This window comes from Gymnoscopelus microlampas (assembly GCF_963454915.1).
Source record: "Gymnoscopelus microlampas genome assembly, chromosome: 13".
Classification (NCBI taxonomy): Eukaryota; Metazoa; Chordata; class Actinopteri; order Myctophiformes; family Myctophidae; genus Gymnoscopelus; species Gymnoscopelus microlampas.
In genome coordinates, this window is record NC_139950.1 from 36,443,188 (window position 1) to 36,464,707 (window position 21,520).

The 21,520-nt window shown below is 42.9% G+C and overlaps 1 protein-coding gene across 4 annotated transcripts in view; it reads right to left on the reverse strand.

Moving 5' to 3' along the window:
- The window catches only part of ltbp1 (latent transforming growth factor beta binding protein 1), a 146,140-nt gene that overhangs the window by 23,779 nt on the left and 100,841 nt on the right, over positions 1-21,520 (reverse strand). For 3 of the 4 annotated variants that reach the window (XM_084075325.1, XM_084075324.1, XM_084075323.1), the window contains 7 exons: positions 19,987-20,109; positions 17,211-17,336; positions 16,222-16,347; positions 11,758-11,880; positions 11,003-11,137; positions 8,755-8,883; positions 733-870 (listed from right to left, as the gene is read on the reverse strand). In XM_084075325.1, coding sequence (XP_083931451.1) covers positions 733-870; positions 8,755-8,883; positions 11,003-11,137; positions 11,758-11,880; positions 16,222-16,347; positions 17,211-17,336; positions 19,987-20,109 — 900 coding nt within the window. The remainder of the gene's footprint in view (positions 1-732; positions 871-8,754; positions 8,884-11,002; positions 11,138-11,757; positions 11,881-16,221; positions 16,348-17,210; positions 17,337-19,986; positions 20,110-21,520) is intronic. The other variant, XM_084075326.1, reaches the window with a different exon arrangement.

Here is a 21,520-nt window from a genome sequence, read left to right on the forward strand (position 1 = left end):
TTACAGACTTGTAGTTGTTTTGATCATTCTAGACTTGGCGTCAGTTACAGTAGTAGGGATGTGATGGTGGAGATACTGAGACCACAACACATTGCATCAAATGGGTGATGAGTTGGTTCTAAAACTGATCATGAGTCACCCCTTTGACACAACGGAACTCCCCTGTGTTAGAGTCCAACAAACACACAGTGGTTGTCAACCTTTTCAGGCTCTGACCTCCCAAAATAATCACATGTAAACTGGGGACCCCCCTCACCCTGACAAGCACATGGAATTGTAGGGGTTGAGGCATTACATTTAGTTTGACTCGGTTCCCACAGATAAATATTGTGAAAATAGCAGATTCACAATTTCTTCAATTTGGCCAATGTTTGACCAGTTGTTAGTATAGTTTGTTGATCACTTTTGATGCAGTAATGGTCTTTTTTCATTTAATTTTTTTGTCACTTCACCGTCACTTGACTTCACTGTCATCTGGGGACCCCCCGCGTTCACACGGGCAGATACAAAGATACACAGATAGATACACAGCATATTTGTTGCTCTGTCGCTTTGTATCTGTGTTGCTCAACATGGTTGTTGACGTCATCAAGCGTGCGTCCGTCATCGGAGCTACAGTTGTAGTTTCGTATCTTTGTATCTGTGTGTGTGTGTGTGTGTGTGTGTGTGTGTGTGTGTGTGTGTGTGTGTGTGTGTGTGTGTGTGTGTGTGTGTGTGTGTGTGTGTGGTCACCTGTAGGGGTGGGGTTACACTCGGCTGTCATGGAGTTGTACTCCTGGCCCTCCGGACAGACACACAGGAAGGAACCCTCTGCGTTCTCGCACTGAGCCTCGCCACACACACTGCTCAGGAGATCACACTCGTTCACATCTGTCAGGTATCAGGGGAGGGAGAGAGAGAGAGAGAGAGAGAGAGAGAGAGAGAGAGAGAGAGAGAGTTTTATTGTCACTTCCATAATACACACTAGGCATACAAGGGAGTAAAATACAACTGATGGTGCTGGTCAAATTTAAAAACAACAGACACATTAAAAACAGGCAAAGCCATTTAAAAAACATTAAAAAGTACAGAGAGAGCAGACAACATTGGTAAAGAAAAAGTGCTGATGCATTAAAAGTGCAATATAGACACAGTACTATTCTAAAGTGCTATTCATCTCAAGATGGGTTCTGATGGTTTGGGGAGAAAGAGAGGAAGGAAGGTAGAGACAAAGAGAGAGAGATGGAGTAGAAAGAGAGGGAAGTAGAGGGAGTGAGAGAGAGAGGGAGATGACGAGAGAGGGAAAGAGAGGGAGAGAGGGGGGGAGTGAAAGAGAAAGAGGGAGAGAGAATGAAAGAGAGAGAGCGAGACAGGGAGGGAGCGGAAGACAGAGAGACAAAGACGAAGAGAAAGAGAAAAAGAGGGGAGTGAGAGAAATAGAGGGGGAGAGAGTGAAAGAGAGAGGGAGAGAGACTGAAAGAGAGAGAGAGAGAAAGAAAGAAAGAGAAAGGGAAAGAGCATAAGAAAGAGAACGAGACAGGGAGAGGGCGGAAGAGAGAGAGAGAGAGAAAGAAAAGGAGAGAAAGAGAAAGAGAGAGAGGGAGATGGGGAAAAGAGGCAGAGGGGACGGAAGCAAACATGTTGTTAAGTGGTTAGGTTAATGAGTGTCATTAGCTGCTTAGCAGGAAGCGCTACATCCATCTTGGTTTCCATGTATTGTGATGCAATGTCACACATGGTCACAACCAAGTAGAAAAAGGTGCAGAACAGATGTACTAGATGTACTGTATGTAACAAGACTGAACAAGTCTAAAAGCCTCTCTAGCCGCCCCCCAGAGGCCTGCTCCAAGTTATCTTTTGTGCAAGATATCTGTGAGATATCTTGCGTGCAAGTGGAACAGTGTTGATTTTGACAGCAAATTTTATTTAGTTTTAGTCTTATTTTAGTCATTGAAATAATTTACTTTAGTCTAGTTTTAGACTAAATATAATAGGCGACTAAATCTACAGTTGATTTAGTCGACTAAAATGTATTTTGGCAGAACACCGAGCGCAACCAAACATAAAATTACTTGTCTTTTAGTTCTACTGGATCTCTTCTCCACTAGTCCCCCCATAACATTTTAGTCTATTTTTTATTTGTTGACAAAATTCTCGATATATTTAGTCTTAGTTTTAGTCATCGGAGCTTAGTTTTTATTTCGTCTTTGTCAGTGAAAAAAGGTAGTCGACCAACATTTTTCGTCCTAGTTTTAGTCGACGAAATCAACACTGAAGTGGAACACCAAGATCAGTATGTTTTATCTTCTGGGGAGGATGAAGGTGCACCGCTAATTCCATGGCAATCCAGGAAGCAGTTTTCATTACTGGCTCATAGCTGTTGGGCACAACGTGCTTGATCAAAAATGTTGGAAACTAAAACTAAAATATTGGGTGTCCAAGCGGTGCAGAGGTAAAGTTCCTGCCCACCACCACCATGCAGACTGGGGTTAGAGACTATAGTGACTCCTACAGGTTGGTCGGAGCGCCTGTTCAGCAGGGAGTGAAACTCCTCACTGTCAGATGAAAAAAGTTTTGGTTGTCGACACCCTCACCAAGACCAACCAGTAGGTGTCAACAGTGATAGGGACTACATTGGGGATTGGGAATTGGCATAGTGACCACACAAAAAAGAAAAAAGGGGGAGACATTGTAACAACAACAACACAAAAGATAATAAAGCAACATTTCAGTTAATTTGTACTTCAAAGTATGGCTAAATCAATTATTTTAGCTGAATGACACAGCTGTACAACAAAGTACTAATCAGGCTTTACAGCCAACATAAAAGGACAACAACGGTACTTCCATATCCACCTGTCTATGCACGGCTATATATTCTCTGCACATGTTATCCAATATAGTCCATAGTGCTGTGGTGTGGGCCAGCTTCTCAATGAGCTAGAAAGTGTTAAGGAGCCAGCAGGGAGGAAAAGAGGGGGCGTGCCGCGAGATGGGATAACTAAAAGCCCACAGTCACAATGGAAAAGACAGACTTGAGCCCCTTAAGAGGTGATATACTGTGTATATTTTAGGGTATTTCCAGTTGTGGAGAATAGGACTACCACAAAGTAGGTCTGGAGCAGGAATTTGTCTCTCCCCTTCTTTTTTTGAATCTGGTCCTGAGTTTTCGGGGTTGTACACTCTATTTGGCCATGCTGTAAATATCTGCTGGCCCGGCCAGTGAAAATGATGTTTTCATATGTTGGAGAAATGCAGAGCTAGAAGATCCAGAGACAGAGGGATGTGAGATAGGTGAATTATTTTGACACTGATTATATGAAATAAACTCAACATAATGCATACATAGCAGTATGTGAATGGCTACATTTACTACTATTTACCACTACACATGCGCATACACACAGCCACACAGCCACGCACGCAGGCACGCACGCAGGCACGCACGCACACACACACACACACACACACACACACACACACGCACGGCACGCACGCACGTACGCACGCACGTACGCACGCACCCACGCACACACCCAAATACTGTATATGTATGGTACATCTACAATATATTTCTGCTGTTCAATGCTAAGAACAAGACAGGATCCCATTGAATAAAACATTCTATGGGAAACATCACCCGACAAGACCTGAAATGCAACCCCAAAGAAGAGAGGAAACGAGGTCGCCCCAGGAACAGCTGGAGAAGAAGTGTCCTGGCAGAAATGTCTGAGAGTGGGGCTCAACTGAGGAGATCTAATTGGCTCTGTGCATAACTGTAGTCTCAGGTTTCCAGAGGGTGGCATACCCGTCTTCTGTTACGGTTCAGTGTCCCATAGCTTTGTTTGATTGGGCTCAACTGCATATTTGAATGGGAAAGACTAAATGACACCTTCATGAGTCTAGATGCGGGCAGTGATGCAAGAAGTACTCATATTTTTTTTACATAAGTAAAAGTATCAATCAAGTATCAATACCCTACAGGTACAAGTTTGGTTTTAAAATGTACTTGAGTAAAGTGCAAAAGTATTGGCATCAAAATGTACTTAAAGTACCTCAACATTGTACTTAAGTACAGTACTTGAGAAGATGTACTTAGTTACTTTCCACCACTGGATGCGGCTGCAGGTATGCTTCCTCTGCTGGTCTTTTTTGGCCGTGTGTGCTCAGCTAGTAACAATTGATACTCAGATAAGAAATCAAGGAAATGATCAGTTGATCATTTTCTTTATTCCTTTATTCAGCTGCTGGCGTGTAGCCTTGCCTGGCGTGTAGCCTTGCCAGAGCAAGTTGACACTTGAGTTAGACGTCGGTCGGTTGGACGTTTCTCGAGATACGTTTACTACAGACGCACAGACACACGGACAGAGATTTTGCGCATTTATAGTAGGATTATTATAATAATTATAATTATTATATTACCATCGGATGCCACTGCCAATAAAGAGCTCCATAAATGGAACAGATACAAATGAGACAGGAAGACGGTCATCCCAGAATAATTCTGCGCCAAGCCTCTGATTCCCTTCCTTCCTGCATCAAACTCCAGAATAGTCATCTATATTTCACTGCCCACCCACAATAGTTCTGTGACATTAAAATGCGGGGCAGTTTTGCAAGTTCCATCACGCTTGCCGGAACCCCAATTAAACAGCGGATCATATTTGGCCCAACCCCTCCCCGAGTGGCCTTTGGGTATTTCACCCTCGCTGACCGGGTCCAATCTCTGCCCAGGCACGGCGGCCGGCTAAATTGAGAACAAAAGCCATTCAGGTTTTTATTTGACACGCTCCCTCCTAAGTCTGGCCGGGGAGACATCCGTGTCTGAATGTTAAAAAGGGGAAAAAGGGCGAGAGCCGAGAGAGAAAAGTCTGACCAGAGGGATTTCGGGCCTGAGATCTTGATCCCGACTGTAGCTAAACACCAGACAGAGAAGACTTTTCGCAGATCACTTAAATCACCCTGACAGTCGAGGGAAGAGCCTTTTTGATGCATCCCTGTGACAGGAAACAGATCTCAGACACACGTCAAGACAGACAGGATGGAAAGCTCAAACAATGGTTCTGTTCTATCTGGGAAGAAAACAGCAGCAGAGGGAAAGAGAGAGAGAGAGAGACAATATAGCATGTCTACAAGCTCACACAACTCATTGCAGACGCGTTGTGAGCTTGCCTTGTAGATTGGCTGTTGTCGATTGAGTCTCTAGGGATGTGCAGGGACAGAGAGTGAAGGTTGATAGAGACAGAAGAGGGATGAAGTGTTTACTGTAGACAACAAAATGTAGAGAGAATGAGTCCATCTGTGCTAGCCACAGTAGAGTGGAGTGATGGGTTGGCAGGGGACAGGAGGCAGCTGGCTGTACTGAACTGGGGTGGGACTCACTTGTACTTGCCAAAGTACAGATGGGAAGTGTGTGCGTGCGCGGCCACGCGTGCGCAGGGTGCGCGTATGAGAGCATACTCTCATTGTGTGAATGAGTGCATGCTGGCACTTAATACGTGCTGTTTGTGTGTGGTAGAGAAAACAGACAGACAGACAGACAGACAGACAGACAGACAGACAGACAGACAGACACAGACAGACAGACAGACAGAGAAAGATGGTCCTGTGTGGATTTGAGTTGGAGGTTTTAGGCTTTTTGTACCAATGTCTGGGTAGTAGTTTACCTCAGAATGCCCTTGCCTGAGTTCCTGAGTTCCCGAGTTGGGAGAGTGTGCGCGTATATCTGTGTGTGCGCGTGCATGTGTGTGCCTCAATATGTGTGCTATTGCGCTTGTGTGTGTGTGTGCCACAGCATGCTTGCTATTGCACGTGTGCGTTCGTGCACGTGTGTGTGTGTTTGTGAGAGAGTGTGCGAGAGAGTGTGCATGTGCATGTGTTAGTGCTTTCTAGGTCAGTGGAGTGTCTTGAGGGGAAGTGTTCCATGGAGGTCCAACAGGGAGAAGCTGCACCCCTCGTTCCCAGCTCTGACAGAACCTTTCCTGCTGGAGGAAATTGGACTGGATGGATGCTGCATGGGCCCACCATGCGGAAACCACCAGAACACAACAGGTCCAACTCAGCACGCACGTACGCACGCACGCACACACGCACGCACGCACGCACGCATGCACGCACCCGCTGCACTGCACACGCACGCACAGGAAAACCACCGGCCGAGCATACAGAAAAGTAATGAGTTTGGAAAAGCAGATAGGAAGCAAATTCAAGTTATTTTTCTAATCACGTGGTTGGGAAGGGAAGGGAAGGGCCGGGCCAGGACAGAAGCCGTGCCAGGACAGCCCCGGGCCGGGCTGGGCCGCCCGCAGAGCAATGGATTTGGTGAGGCTTCAAACCAAATGGATAATATATGTGAGCTCATAAAAGAGAGCTGTCTGCAGCGGACATGGATGCGCTCTTACATACCCGTCGTAAAAGAAAAAGGCAAAAAATCTCTCTTCATCTCTCTTTTTAGTATACAGTAGAATGCTCAGTCTTAATTTAACCCTGAGAGTGCACAAATGTAACCAACGTCAGTGTCCAACGTCTCCAACTCTGTTAACTTTGGCTGTGTTACTTTCAGAGTGTGTGCGTGCTGTGCTGCACAAGCGCACGTCGATACGGATTGCCCGTTTAAACTTTCTGCATGAGTGTGGTCAGAAGCTCTTCAGCTCCAGTGCCTCCTCTAACCCCAGGCTCCAAGGAGCCTCGCTGCAGCGGGACACGCTGGGGGAATGTTTAAAACATGGCAGAGACGCGCGCGGGGCCGCAGCAGCACACCTTGGAATTGAACGAAAATAAATGGGCTCATCAATCAAGCCTCCGCTGACATCGCCTCCATCCTTTTTCTTTTTTTCTTTTGCAGAGTGGGGGGAAATTACTGTCCAAAAACAGAGAGAGGGAACGCGGAGGACCATCAAAGTCCTATCAGCCTTGTCTCGGGACGGGCCACGCCATAATTCATATTCACTCGACTTACTGAGAGGAAAAATCTAGCAGTCCAATAGTAGTCGTATACATCAATTTTATTACTGCAATGTCAAGCGGGCGGCGGCAAAACTCTGTACAGGATATAGATTGCACCTTCTTTGAGTCAAGTACAAAATAGTGGATAGGCCGCTTCATAACTACAACAGTAATTACTGGACTCATAAGTGCACATTTATCAGTGTTAAATAGTATAGATTTAAAGAGATTCCTTTTAGAGCTATGAATCATTAGGGATGCCATGAATTACAGTCAGTCATCATATCTTTTCATTGGTTTTGTGTTTTCTAAGTGGTGTTTTCTAAGTGTTTTCTAACTAGGCACAACGGAGTGCCGATAAAACACATTCTTCAGTGGAGATAGATATCCATGGCAGATTGCCCAGCAAACTCAGTGTAAATGAGCTATCACTCAGTTTCCATGACAACAACCTCCTGAACTGGTATCAGGCTGGATGGGATGTTTGGAGGATTTACTGTAGTAAATGTAGACCTTTTTCTACATGTTCGGGTTCTGCATTAACTGGTGGTGACATAAAAAAGTTGGGTAAATCAACTTTTTGGTAATGGGGAATTGCTCCACAAATCGCATGTGAACATGGCCAGTTATGCTCGTAAGGACGGCCGGCCAAACCGGAGGCACCGCAGAGGATTCAAACCCCTAGTCTCCGCTGTGGTGTGCAGGAACTTTACACCTGTGCAGTGGTGGAAAAAGTACTACATTTTTTTACTTAAGTAATAGTATCAATATACTGCAAATAATTGTATTGCAGTAAAAGTATAATTTGCCTCTGAGATGTAGTGGAGTAGAAGTAAAAGTACTGAACATTTGAAGCACTCCAGTAAAGTAAAAGATACCTCGAAATTGTACTTAAGTACAGTACTTGAGTACATGTACTTAGTTATTTTACACCACTGCTGCAGTTGCTCATCTTAAAGGCAACCCTGTCATGTTCATGTAAAATCCATATATGAACTTAGCAGACCTATCTAAAGGTTTAGTTAGGTAAGGGACAACCAACAACACTCTTATTAAAGTACTGACCACAGTACTGAAGTGCTGAAAACTGAAGATTGAAATGAACATACTGAGTTTGTAAGTGCATGTATGCCTCATATCAAATTTTTCTTTATACTGTCCCTTTTAGTGGTGCATGGTTGGCTGCATAACTCTCATAGTTATAGCATTGCATCTTTGGGATTATTATTACAGTCACATTATTTCCTTTTCAATAAAGAGGGAGTAGATTGGCCTGAATTAATTCTAACTGTAACGGTAGCTTAATGAATTCCCGTGTAATTGTACGAGGAGCTGAGCAGAAGCTAATGGAAGCAATGTTTTGCTTACTTTCATTTGTTGCGTTTTATTGTGGCTGGCTTAACCCATTAAAACTGGGAAAGAATCTGTGTCATTTTAAATTTCTTTGGCTATTAAAGAATAGCATACATACAAGCTCATGCAGTTGTAGATCTGCTATTTTTGAAAAATCATGACAATTTTTGCAAATCTTTGAACATATATATATTTTAAAGGAAACCTTTTTAACTCAAATCTTTGCTTCTTGGGGTCCCTGGAACAAAATATTTTGAGATGAGGGGGTCGGCGGCCAAATAGGCCATATATAATTTTGGCGGTCCATGACATGAAAAAGTTTGAGCACCACTGATATAGAAACATCCGTTTTTCAGAAAACTGGTAGGATTTAGAAGACATTTGTAGGATCGGCTTCAGGTCTTAATGGGTTAATGAAATATACACACAAAAACCTGCATGCACGTCCACACACACAGACACGTACGTGCAACTTACCCACACAGCCCTGGCCATCGTGGGACTCCTGGTATCCCTGATCACACAGGCATCGGAATGAACCCACTCGGTTTTCACAGAAGCCGTGAGGTCCACATATGTGTTCATTGATCCCACATTCATCGATATCTGTAGATCACAATGAGGAATGAAGGTGATCAGTGATCAGTCAATGTACTCTATGCCTATTAACAGGTTAAATCAGCATCTTAGACCATGTCACATTAAGCTGATCTCTTTCAGTGGTAGTCTCAAATCAAACCAATATAATTCTCATAGTCTTGCAGAAATCTCCTCCTACTGATATGTCTGGAGACGTCTAAATTCAATGCATGGGTTTGAACGGCAGAGAACAAAACCTACACACACTGCTTTGAAAACCAACACTTACACCATCCCAATATGAAGGAACACCTTAAAGTCTTTGCATTGGTTTCTCTTGCATCTCTTTTTTTTCACCCAGTTTTAGCCCATACATTGAATTTAGCTCTGATAGCCTGGCTAGTGGTAGATAAAACAGTTTACATGTTCAAGCCAAAAATTGGGTAATGTATACTGTAACAGAGGATACACAGAGGCAAACAGTGCGCCACCAGCAAGCACACAAAACCAGAGGCAAAACAGCAATCAAAGGCAGGTTCGAACCAACGCTGCTTCAGCCAAAAGACGTCCTGTACCACAGCCAGACGCTCATTTACAAACAACCGCACAAAAACAAGCCAGACAACAAGCTAAACAAATCACAGCGAATGAGCGGCATGTAGCCGAACACTCCGTACTCTAAACAAGCCTTTTTGACCCCAATCAAGCAGACATGACAGATGGGAAGCTGCCACGCAACAGATGCGAGCGCACGATAAGTGGCGTCCTGGGACGGAAGAGGTAGACATCACTGAGTCAGACAGAACAGACAGTGGAAAATGGAAGAATGACTGTAAAACCTTTACCGTTTCTCTTTCATTTCTGAAAAAGCTACGGCTCTGTAACAGGGGTCATCGTCATGCTAACGTGTGGTGGACATTTTTGTCAAAATTTAATTTTTGCCATGGACATGAGTAGACAAACACATAAAGAGCTAGCCCTAAATGACCATTACAGGTCTGTACTGTAACTCTGAGAGTGTACAAATGGAACCAAATGGATCCTACGGGTCCATTTGGTTCCATTAGCACACTCTCTGAGTTATGGGGGTCCTTGAAAATAAAATGTTTCGGAACCACTGTCCTCGTGGACTCCTAATGTGCCTTACATTGTCATAGTAAATCAGTGTCATACATATTCTGAAGAAAACCTGAAGACTGACATTCAGTAATTTGGTCTTAGGGTCAAAATAAGAACATTATAGTGTGTAAAAACAAAATCTAAAATGTGTCCCTGTACGGACATATTGATGACCCCTGCTCTGTAATACTGCACAGTACAGCGAGTGAGGCTGTCCCAGAGAGCAGTCAGAAGATGACGTAAAAGGAAAGCTCTTGAAGCGTGCGTGCGAAGGAAGGAAAGGAAAACATACACAGTAAAATCCTGAGTCTTCATTTAAATGAACCTCATGAACTCCAGCATCCCTATTCTGGGAGGCAAACATTCGGCATAAATAGCAGATCTACAAGCTCAAAACACGTCATTTTGAGATGCGTTGTGAGCTAATAGATCAGCTATTGTCAGCGCAGATATTTCCAATAGAAGGGAAAAAGGAGTGTGCCTATAGTACATAAAGTATGTTAACAAAGTACATACAGTAAGTTTTAAGTGTTTACAATTTTGTTTTCGTTCAAATCTTCGTTGAAAGGACCACCAATGATGTCATCGGTACGCACAGAACACATACAGTATGTTGATACTGTTGGAAAAAAGGCAAAATGTTCTTTTAAATAAGACTCAGGATTTTGCAATGTATAGACACACTTGCCACTCAAGCTTACCAAAGAAGGCTGGATATGGTGAGAATAAGGTATTAATAAGAGGTTACCATCTGCTCCGTGTGAAACCTGACGTCGTGCACTGCATTATTATCCTCGACATCTACTGACAACACAACACCTGCAGCCAAGTATGTCGTGGTGCCTGACAGGCATTCCCCTCTCTGGCATCTCACTGACCCAACAGCACAGAAACTGTCTAACGTCTGACCTCTAACTGACACAGTATTCTGTTTGAGCTGTTAGACAACACACTGTGAGACACGCGTGGGTGGCTTTGAATAGAGGAAAGGTGGCTGGCGATGGCTGTCCCAATGATGGAGACTCACCCTCACAGTTTCCCCCAGGGCCACCATGGGTGTGGCCTGGCGGGCAGTCCACCGTGCAGGTGTAGGAGCCCACCCGGTTGACACACTGCCACGCACCACAGATACTACGCCCCAGCTCTGCACACTCATCAATATCTGAGATGGAATCATACAAATCAACATAATGATCTAAGCCGGTGGTTCTCAAGGTTATTCATGTCAAGGAGCCCGAAATTGTATATTTATTTGACCAAAGACCCCCATCTGAAAGGGTTCTGTGGCAAGGAACCCCAGAAGTGAAGATTTATGTAAAAAATAAATTATTCAATTTTCTTTTCAAATAATAAAAAAAATAAATAGCAGATGTACAAGCTCGCAGCATGACCCAAAGTGGCGCACTGTGAGCTTGTAGATCTGCTATTTTTGAATAGCCAACATATAAATGTTGATAAAGTGGTTAAAATGATTGTGATGCTATGTTAATTACTTTTGCCGCAGCTGGAACCCCCTCTCCCCCCACAAGGACCCCTGGGGGTCCCTGACCCCACTTTGAGAACCAACAATCTAAGCGTTCTCCCTAAGCACAACATAAAGATCGCTAATACTCTTCAGAATGTTGTCGTTTTTTATATTTTTTAAGATTACCTAAAAAAAAAACATTCTTAAAGCACGATTTGAATATTTTGACCGTAATAATGGGGCAGCAGCATGGCAGCATGTAAACTCCCCACAAATCTGGAGGGATTTGTGGTGAGGTGTGCTGTAGATGGAGTTACCCATGCATGTGTTATTGTCTGGCTGCAGGCGGTGGCCTCTGTCACACTGGCATCTGTATGAGCCCCGGGTGTTCACACAGGATCCACCCACACACCTGCTGCCACCCAGGCACTCATCAATGTCTGGAGGAGAAACACACACACATGCATGCATGTGCGCCATGCGCACACGCATACACCCAAACAAATATTCATACACAGAGTTCAGCTTTCCAGGACAGCAGGATATGACGAGGAAACACACACACACACACACACACACACACACACACACACACACACACACACACACACACACACACACACACACACACACACACACACACACACACACACACACACACACACACACACACACACACACACACACACACACACACACACACACACACACGTCTTGTCTTCGTAATTGGTAGGTAGCACAAATACCCCTCAGACACAGTGGAAAGGTTTCAGAAATGTCTTGTTAATGTTATCACACAAATATTTCTTTCCACCCGACTTCATTGTTTCCGCCAGGCCGATCTGCGTGCACCGATCTGCGTAAAACTTTTTTATGCGCACTCCCTAGAGGCCAAGGAAAAACCTCTGCCCTGCATTTTTCACATCTGCCTTTTATAGCGCCACCAGGAGGCCGACGCATTTTTTTAGATTACTCCTTCAGATTTTGTCCAAATATCACGCAAATCGATACACATGATCTCTATAGTCATGTAATCAAGACTGATCTGTCCGATATTTCATATTCCATCCTGATTGGCTAACATTGCCTTCCAAAGTTTGCAGGATTGGTGTGTTTTGAACAAAATGCCTCAAATCATGAAAACAGTGTGCGATTGCCTTGAAACTTTACACGCACATTTCCACTAGGCCGAGGAAGAAATACCACCCTTTTCACTTTGGGCTGTCGATTTTTGCAAAACACATTTTTTGAACAAAATGCCTCAAATCATGAACGTCAACGTCCGATTGCTGTGAAAGGCAGAGGAAGAAATGGCACCCCTTTCATATTGGCCTATTATAGCGCCACAAGGAGGCCACAATAACCCACCTGACCTGGCGGAGACCTGTGCTCCGAGGAGCACTTTTTCTAGTTGTTCTTTGGGTTCTGCAAGGAACATGGAATATCTAATGAGTAATGACTACTTTAAACCAAAGGTCTTGAACCCTCTTTACTTCCATACAGGTTGGCTCAGCCACCATTCTAAAGAGAAAGACAGATTACTAAAAACGTCTCTGATGTCATCTGGGTTTCTGTCAAGCTAGGGCCCATTCATTTTAATAAAGTAAAATATTTAGTACCCACACACGCTCAAATGCTTCCAAAATACATTTTCTTTCTGCTTTTACATATCGACTTTTCGATAAGGTGGATTTTTTATCTCAAAAAGAAGGAAAATATTTGGGAGCATTTGAGCAAGTGTGCAGATTCCATCTCTACTTTATTGCTTTTGCCCAGTCCAGCAGGCTGAGACCTATTTTTTTGTGGATGCGAGCGATCAAATAATCTCAGCTAAGCTATCAATTCTAGCCATTGCTGTGACAAGTGTCCAGAGTTTATGCAAAGGACCATCTTGAAAATGGAAATGAACTGAATGACTTTGCAAGTATTTTTGTGATAGTAAATGGCTTACTGGCTTAAGACACATTACATTTCTAACAAATGCTGACAAGGGGCAATTTTGTGAAACAAAATACAGACAAAAAACATTTTGAATGCGGTGACAGTTGGCTTCATTAATGACCAACAGGGTGGTGTTGGTTCTCTAGAGCAGGGGTCTTCTACAGGGGTCCGGGACCCCTAGGGGCTCCTCAGAGTTACTATAGGGGGGCGCCAAATCTTTGCGTGATAAGATATTGATTTTACATTAACCTTCTCCTATGCTGAGGAGAACTTCACCCAAAAATAGCCGATCTACAAGCTCACTACGCCTCGAGCCGGCGAGGCGTTGTGAGCTTGTAGATCTGCTATTTTCGGCAAAGTGGTTTGGTGTAGTAGTGTAATTTCAAAAGTTTATCAATTCCATAGGAGTTTTCATTGTTCATTAATATTGATTAATATGTCCCCCTCTTTTCTTTCAGAATCTTTGTAATTTGTACATGTCTTCATTTCATCGTGAGACTCTTGATGAAGGTCCAGAGGGACCGAAACGTCTGTCAATTTGAGTCAAAACTGATGCCGCTGAGCAAGAGCAGTGTGCAGGATTTTTGTTCATGAAATACCTTTTTCATGATTGCTTCAGTTGTCACTGTCCAACGCACCTGCATCTGAACAGTGCAAGTGGATGTGCGAATATTTCCTTTGCATAGATGATAGATCCTGAGACTGTAAAAATGAACACTTAAAGGTAAATTTTTTCACTATCAAGAGTTACATTACTACTGTATGTAATAACTGTTTTACTAAAAACGTAACCACAAGAAGCCTTGGATCCGGATCTGTCCAGTTGAAAGGAACTCCTATTGTCAGAACAAGCTTCTCATCTGGCCAGGTCTCATTTTGGACTCTAGTTAATTAGAATCACATTCCTTCCTCAACCCCAATGATTCCACCTGCTTAAACCATCTGGCCTCTTAATTCATGATAATGGTCAGGTTTATAGACTTGTATAACATACAGGACACACACAGACACAGATGTGCCTGCAGCTGCACGCAGGCACGCATGCATCCACGCGCACGCACGCACGCACGCACACACACACACACACACACACACACACACACACACACACACACACACACACACACACACACACACACACACACACACACACACACACACACACACACACACACACACACACACACACACACACAGATGTGCCATGCACGCACACACGTACACGCACACGCACGCACACACACACGTACACGCACGCACACATACTGTACATACACAGATGTGCCATGCACTCATGCAGGCAGGCGCCCACACACATAGCGTAACTCATCGTCACATTTGTATCCTTCATTTCCTCTCAGTCAGATTAGGGAAATGACACGAAAGGTGGAAATTGATTGTAGCAGATTAAAAAGACTGTTGGTTCCATAACAAACAGATATTATGCATAAACAGATTACAGCATGTACACACACACACACACACACACACACACACACACACACACACACACACACACACACACACACACACACACACACACACACACACACACACACACACACACACACACACACACACACACACACACACACACACGCCTGTACCCCCCCACCCCCACCCCCCAGCCCTCTATAAATCATGGGCAGGAGAGCAATGCAGCAAATATCCCTTGTCGTCTAGACAGCGAGCTCAAAAGCTTCCTTCTGTTTCTTTTTCTCTGGTGTTTTTTTTCTCTCTTTTTTTCTAGGGCAGGAAAGGGCATTAAAAAACAGCTCTGGCATACGGACAACAGCTCCCGCCATGGAGAGCTTCTGGTGGAAAAAATAGTAGCAGCATATGTGAAAGATATCAAAAGGCTGTGCCTTCCACCAGGAGGAACACGCCGTTGACAGAGAAAGAGACATTCTCAGATATTTTCTAAAATAGTCTTCAAAATATTTCTTCAAAACATAAAAAAAATAGCAGATCTAGAAGATCACAATGAGAGAGAGAGATGAAAGGATGAACGTCGTGATGGAATGAGAGAGACAGGGAGCCGGATGGGAAAGAGAGCGAGCGAGGGAGGGAGGGAGGCAGGGAGGGCGTAAGGTAGGAAAGGACGCACATGAGTATAGGGGCGGAGTGAGAGAGATGGAGGTAGAGAGAGAGAGAGAGAAAGATAGGGAAGGAGGAGGGAGGGCAGAGGAAGGGAGGTACCGAGAGAAAAGTAGATGGAGGAACAGAAGCAGGGGTGCTGGACGAACAGTAACATCGTATGAATGTCCAGAGAAAAATCCAGAGAAAACCAGGGTAGTTATCAGTCAACACCTGCTTACAGAGGTTGGTATTGGCAAAGGCCATGGCAAAAAATGTGCATGTGTATGTGTGTCTGAGTCTGTGTGCACGTATTCAGCTATTTTGGTTAGAAAATAACTGCAACCGAAGTAGATGAAATGTAAAATATGAACGTAAAAGAAAAAAGTTATGGCGCTTGGGTGGCGCAGTGGTAAAGTAGCTGCCCACCACCACGGAGTCTGGGGGTTAGAAGCCACTGAGGTGCGTCCGGCTTTGTCGAGTGTCTATAAATACGAACACAATTGGCCCGTGTTCAGGGGAGGGAAGCTGGGAGGGGACGGTGATATTTGTCCCTGCAGGTAATCCTACGGGCTGGGGGGCGGCACCTGTCAGCAGAGATGTGTTGGGTGGGAGGAGTAGGACGGAGGATAACGTACACAGTAAAATCCTCAAAAGGATTTAACTCTCCGAGTTAATTGAATACTGATTTGACAGTGTACAAATCACATCAGCACAGCAAGCTGAACGGGGGGGAAGTTGTTGGGTTAAAGGACATGTCTTACCGTCACAGGTCTTGGTGTTGGTGTTGGGGGCGAACCCTCTCTCACACACACACTCGTAGGAGCCCTCCGTGTTGACACATTCTCCATTGGGACACAGCTCCGGATCGTCCAGACACTCGTCAATGTCTGTGAGAGAGAGGTTAATTGGTTGGTTGGTTGATTGATTGACATTGACTATTTAACAATGCATAATATTATATGCAACAACATACTGATTCACACATACGGTATGTCAAAGACCTTTATGAAAAATGTGTAAATAGAAACTTACAGAAAATGTGTTTAAAGGACAACTTTGTTTTTTTACAACCAAGGTTTATGTTTTAGATTGTAATTAAAGTAAATAAAAGATGAGTGTTAAAAAAATATATATTTACTGCTTTCTATAGTTTTAGCAATTTTCGCAATCTTTTTTACAGTGGGCGGGGGCATTCTGTCCGGTGGCTAAATATGTCTTTTTTACACAATATCTCTGCGTTTTCTTTATTATTATTATTATTACAGTAGCTCTTCTAGCCCCCAATAACTCACATCTGGCCATCAAAGACCACAGGACCTTTTTTATCGTGTAAAAAAGGCATATTTAGCCACCGGACAGAATGCCCGCGCCCACTGTAAAAGATATCGCGAAAATTGCTAAAACTATAGAAAGCAGTAAATGAAAAAAAAATAACACTCATCTTTTATTTACTTTAATTACAAGCTAAAATATAAACTTTGGTCGTAAAAAAACAAAGTTGTCCTGGCATTAGGAATAATGTGTGTGTGCAACTGCGGGATGTGTTGGGAGAGTTTGTAATTGTTCACTAGACAGCCATATAGTATGTGACTGTGTTAAGGGCTTGATATACAGTACTTTACCAAAAACTGTCAATCTACAAGCTCGCAACGCGGCTACCGTAACGCAAATACGCAATGAAGTTCAAATCTGGCTTTCAGTGTAGATGTTCACAGGTGTGATAATTGAGTGCAGAAGATGAGGCTCTCACCCAGACAGCTGGTCCCGTTGATCTGCTGGTATCCCTGTGGACAGTGACACTGATAGGAGCCCACGTTGTTCACACACTGTCCTACAGCGTCACACGGCCTGGCTACCTCCAAACACTCATCCACATCTGGAAAACACAACCACACACACACACACACACACACACACACACACACACACACACACACACACACACACACACACACACACACACACACACACACACACACACACACACACACACACACACACACACACAATATTATATATATCACTTACAGTACAAACCTGAAAGATGCGACCATATCATAAACACACATTAAAATCCTTAGTGATATTTAAACACTGAGATTTTAATAATGGACCTTTTACACTCTCAGAGTTAGGATTTAAAGGGATATTTCACTTTCATTTTATCGTCTACTCAGGCTTTTGGGAGCACCCCGGACAGTTTTTAAGTTGCTTGATTCAGTATTTAGATATTTGGTACAATATTCATTTTCAGACACGCCCCCTTCCTATACAAACCCATTGTAACTTCAAACTCCATTTTAACCATGTTAGATTAATCGGAAACACCCGTCCTTGGTTCTGGTGACTGATATTGTTCTTCTAATACGTGAGAATGTTTTATATATATATTTTTTTTAATTAAAAACATTAAATACAATAAAATAATAAAATAAATGAAAAAGTAATCGAAAAAACACGGCCCCCTCAGGATATTAATATTAAATAACTCTTATTATATGTAATGTAAACGGTGAGGTTCTCACATAAGCCCCCCAGGGTTTCTTACCTCACCGGCACAACAACTATCACATAATGTTTCCCCCTGGAAATAACTAACATGTCCTGTAAATGCATACAAAAAATGTTGTGCAAATAAATCAAATCAAATCAAATCAATCAAGCAACTTAAAAACTGTCAGGGGGCTCCCAATTTAAAAGAAAAAGTGAACTATCCCTTTAACAACATCTACAACATTCATATATAACACACAGGCCACATTTGCACAAACAAGCAAGGTCAAAAATACTTGCTTTACATGCTTACAAATAAAAGAGATCACATATGCACTCTCTTAATCTTTCACATGCACGCGCACACGCACACACGCGCACGCACACGCGCGCACACACACACACACACACACACACACACACACACACACACACACACACACACACACACACAGACACACACACACACACACACACACACTCCCCAAGCCAACTATTTCTGTGTGGCTGGAGGAGATGGTGCGTGTTCTGGTGTTGGACCCGCAGGTTAAATTTAGTTTGTTAATTATAGCAGATGTTCTTCCGTCAGGTTTTAGTGGCAGCCATAAAACAGAAATACATCACAGACATGTTTCCCCCCTTCTTGTGCATCAAGAAACAAACCTTGACATCTGGATGGAAGGATGTTATGCACAGATAATTAATCAGCCTGAACCTCGCCGTCGTCAGTCGAATCGCGGAGCAAAGCCCACTATTACCCAAGATCCACCACGTTGCATGTTTCTACTTCTAACGTTCAACTTCATTTTTCCCGGACGGGGACTTTTGTTCCAAGGTCCTTAATATGGATAACATATTGTGTGTTACAGTCAAGGGCCGAGCTTCCTGCTTTGAAATTAAGTTGATATAGGAAGTGACAGTTAATATGAATGGCCTATGAATGGTTAGTTTCGCTGTTTTACCCCCTGCTGGTTTTTTTCTCCATTCAAGTTGGTGGGTTTTTGACGAATTTTAGATTTGATTTCATTACCTTAATAAACATTGTCATCAATACTATATGCTTCCAGACGCTAGTTAAAAGTCTTCTTTCTATCATCATGATATGCGTTTTGGTAAATTATGGTCCCATTTATTTTAAAATGTACAATAAAGTAGGATATGCTCTAGGAGGGGTGGGATGATTTCATTGACAAGCTACCCAACCAATAGCACTCATTTAGCGATTGATTTCCGTTTGCTTTTTGGCATATATTAAAGATGGCGGATTTGAAATCGTTGAAAAATAGGCTTCATCTACGGTCTGGGGCGTCACTTTGTCCATCTCTTTTATACAGTCTATGGTTACAGTATACAACAATAAACTTCATAGAAAGGAGGGGTCATTCACTGCCGCCGTTATTCCCTTTTCTCCTTTGTACACGTATACGTGTTTTGTATTTGTTGATGACATATAGTATTGTGTTATTTGTTTTATGCTACGTTGATGAAGTCCCCAGGACTTTTTTTGTGTTATCCTTTTAGCCTTAATGTCTGACTGTACCACGTGCTGTTTAAGTATTCAATTAATCAATCAATTCACATACAGGCAAAAGTATAAGAAGCGGGGCAAAGTGCCGCGGTTGTTATGATTTAAACATAAATTAACATGGTGGGCATGTACAGTACATCTGCTATTTTTTATCATTTTTGAAGAAAAACAAATATATATATATATATCTTCTCTTCTGGGAGATCCCTGGCACAAAACATTTTCAGATGGGGGTCCGTGGTGAAAATATATAAGTTTGAGAACTACTGATTTAGAAGGCGTTTGTAGAATCGACCTCAGGTCTTAATCGGTTAATAGCTTACGGTGTCCGTTGGGTTCTATCTACAGTACACACTGTCAGATTAGCATTAACACAGACAGTCTCACAGAATAGATTGGGGTCCCAGAGATAAACATGGTATCTAATGGGGGTCTGTGGCCTAATGCATATCAAACCGGGAGTCCTTGAAATTGAAAAAGGTTGGGAATCAGTCCGATAACTTACCATCACACTGGTCCCCTGCCGGCGAGGCCCTGAAGCCAGGCCCACAGTTACAGATGAAGGAGCCCTCTGTGTTCTGGCAGTGGCCCCTGGTACAAACCAGCTCATCCTGGCACTCGTCAATGTCTGAGACCGCAGATGACAGCCGATGACAAGCAGCGTTTCAACATCAACAACAAGAGACGTGATATATTAGCCTCGTGACATATTAGAGCTCAACCCACAAAACAAATGTAAAACGAAAACACCCGGTTACACAATTCCCCCATATGATTCTAATTGACTTGGCATTCGCTGTGGTTAAATTTAGCTAATGCTGGGGACGGTGATTTGAACTAAGCCATCCATCCATTCAGTCTAGTGTTTAAACCAATCTGAGGCCAAATAACCACTTCATGATGAAAAAGCTGAATTATCCTGTTTTAACCTCAATAACCTTAAGAACAATGTGCTTAATTGGGTTTAACCCAGTGGCCCAAAACAAGTTGTAAAAAAGGCCTGCATTTGGTGGGCTGTTCCAGGGACTCAGAGTTTGACTGAAATACTGTACATATTTGGGTCCTGTAGTAAAAAAAAAAATTGACATTCTAGGTGTCATTTTTCAAAAATGTTCAAAAAGCAGTTCCACAAGCTCACATGCAACGTGTTGTGAGCTTGTAGATTGGCTTTTTTGATCATTTATTCTATGCTGCTTAAGTCCCTGCAGCAAAATACAGATTGTGAAGAATAACATTCATTATGTTTCTACAGTATCAGGAACAATTGATCCTATTTCGTTACGCATATAATTGGGAGCTTTGATTTCCACAGTCCCACACTCCAGGGATTGTGGAGAGAACTATTGGAGAGAACTATTCTCATTAGATGCTGGAGGGATAAACAACTCAGGTAAACACAGACAGAGTTATTGGAATATTATGATTAGTCAATAAGATACTGATGTAACACAGCATCAAGTGGTAACCTTTAATAATAAAAAAGAAAATCAATGCTCCATATTTCATATTGCGTAAGAAATTAAAAGTCAACCTGTCAGGTAAAAAAAATAATTATTCCAAGGCAGGGATCCCAATAGCTTTACTGTGGAAAAAGGGCATTATCCCATTAAGACCGGGAAAGTACCTGTGTCATTTTAGATTTTAGCTACATACATGAGTGTGCGTGTCACGATTTTTCAAAAATAGCAGATATACAAGCTCATTGCGCGTCACATTTTTCTTTTATTGTGAAAATGCGTGCAAATCTTTGAGTAAGTATATATTTTTAAGCGAACATTTCTAACTCAAATCTTTGCTTCTGGAGGTACCTGGCTGGAACAAAATATTTTGAGATGGGGGTCGGCGGCCAAATTTATATAATTTTGTGGGGTCCTTGACATGAAAAAGTTTGAGCAGCACTGATATAGAAACATACGTTTTTCAGATAACTGTTAGGCCTCAGGTCTTAATGGGTTAAAATTGCTCTGAAAAAGACAGAAGGTGTCACCAACAGCCTGCAAAATGTATAAACCAGACACTGTCTGCATTCGGTAAGAAGA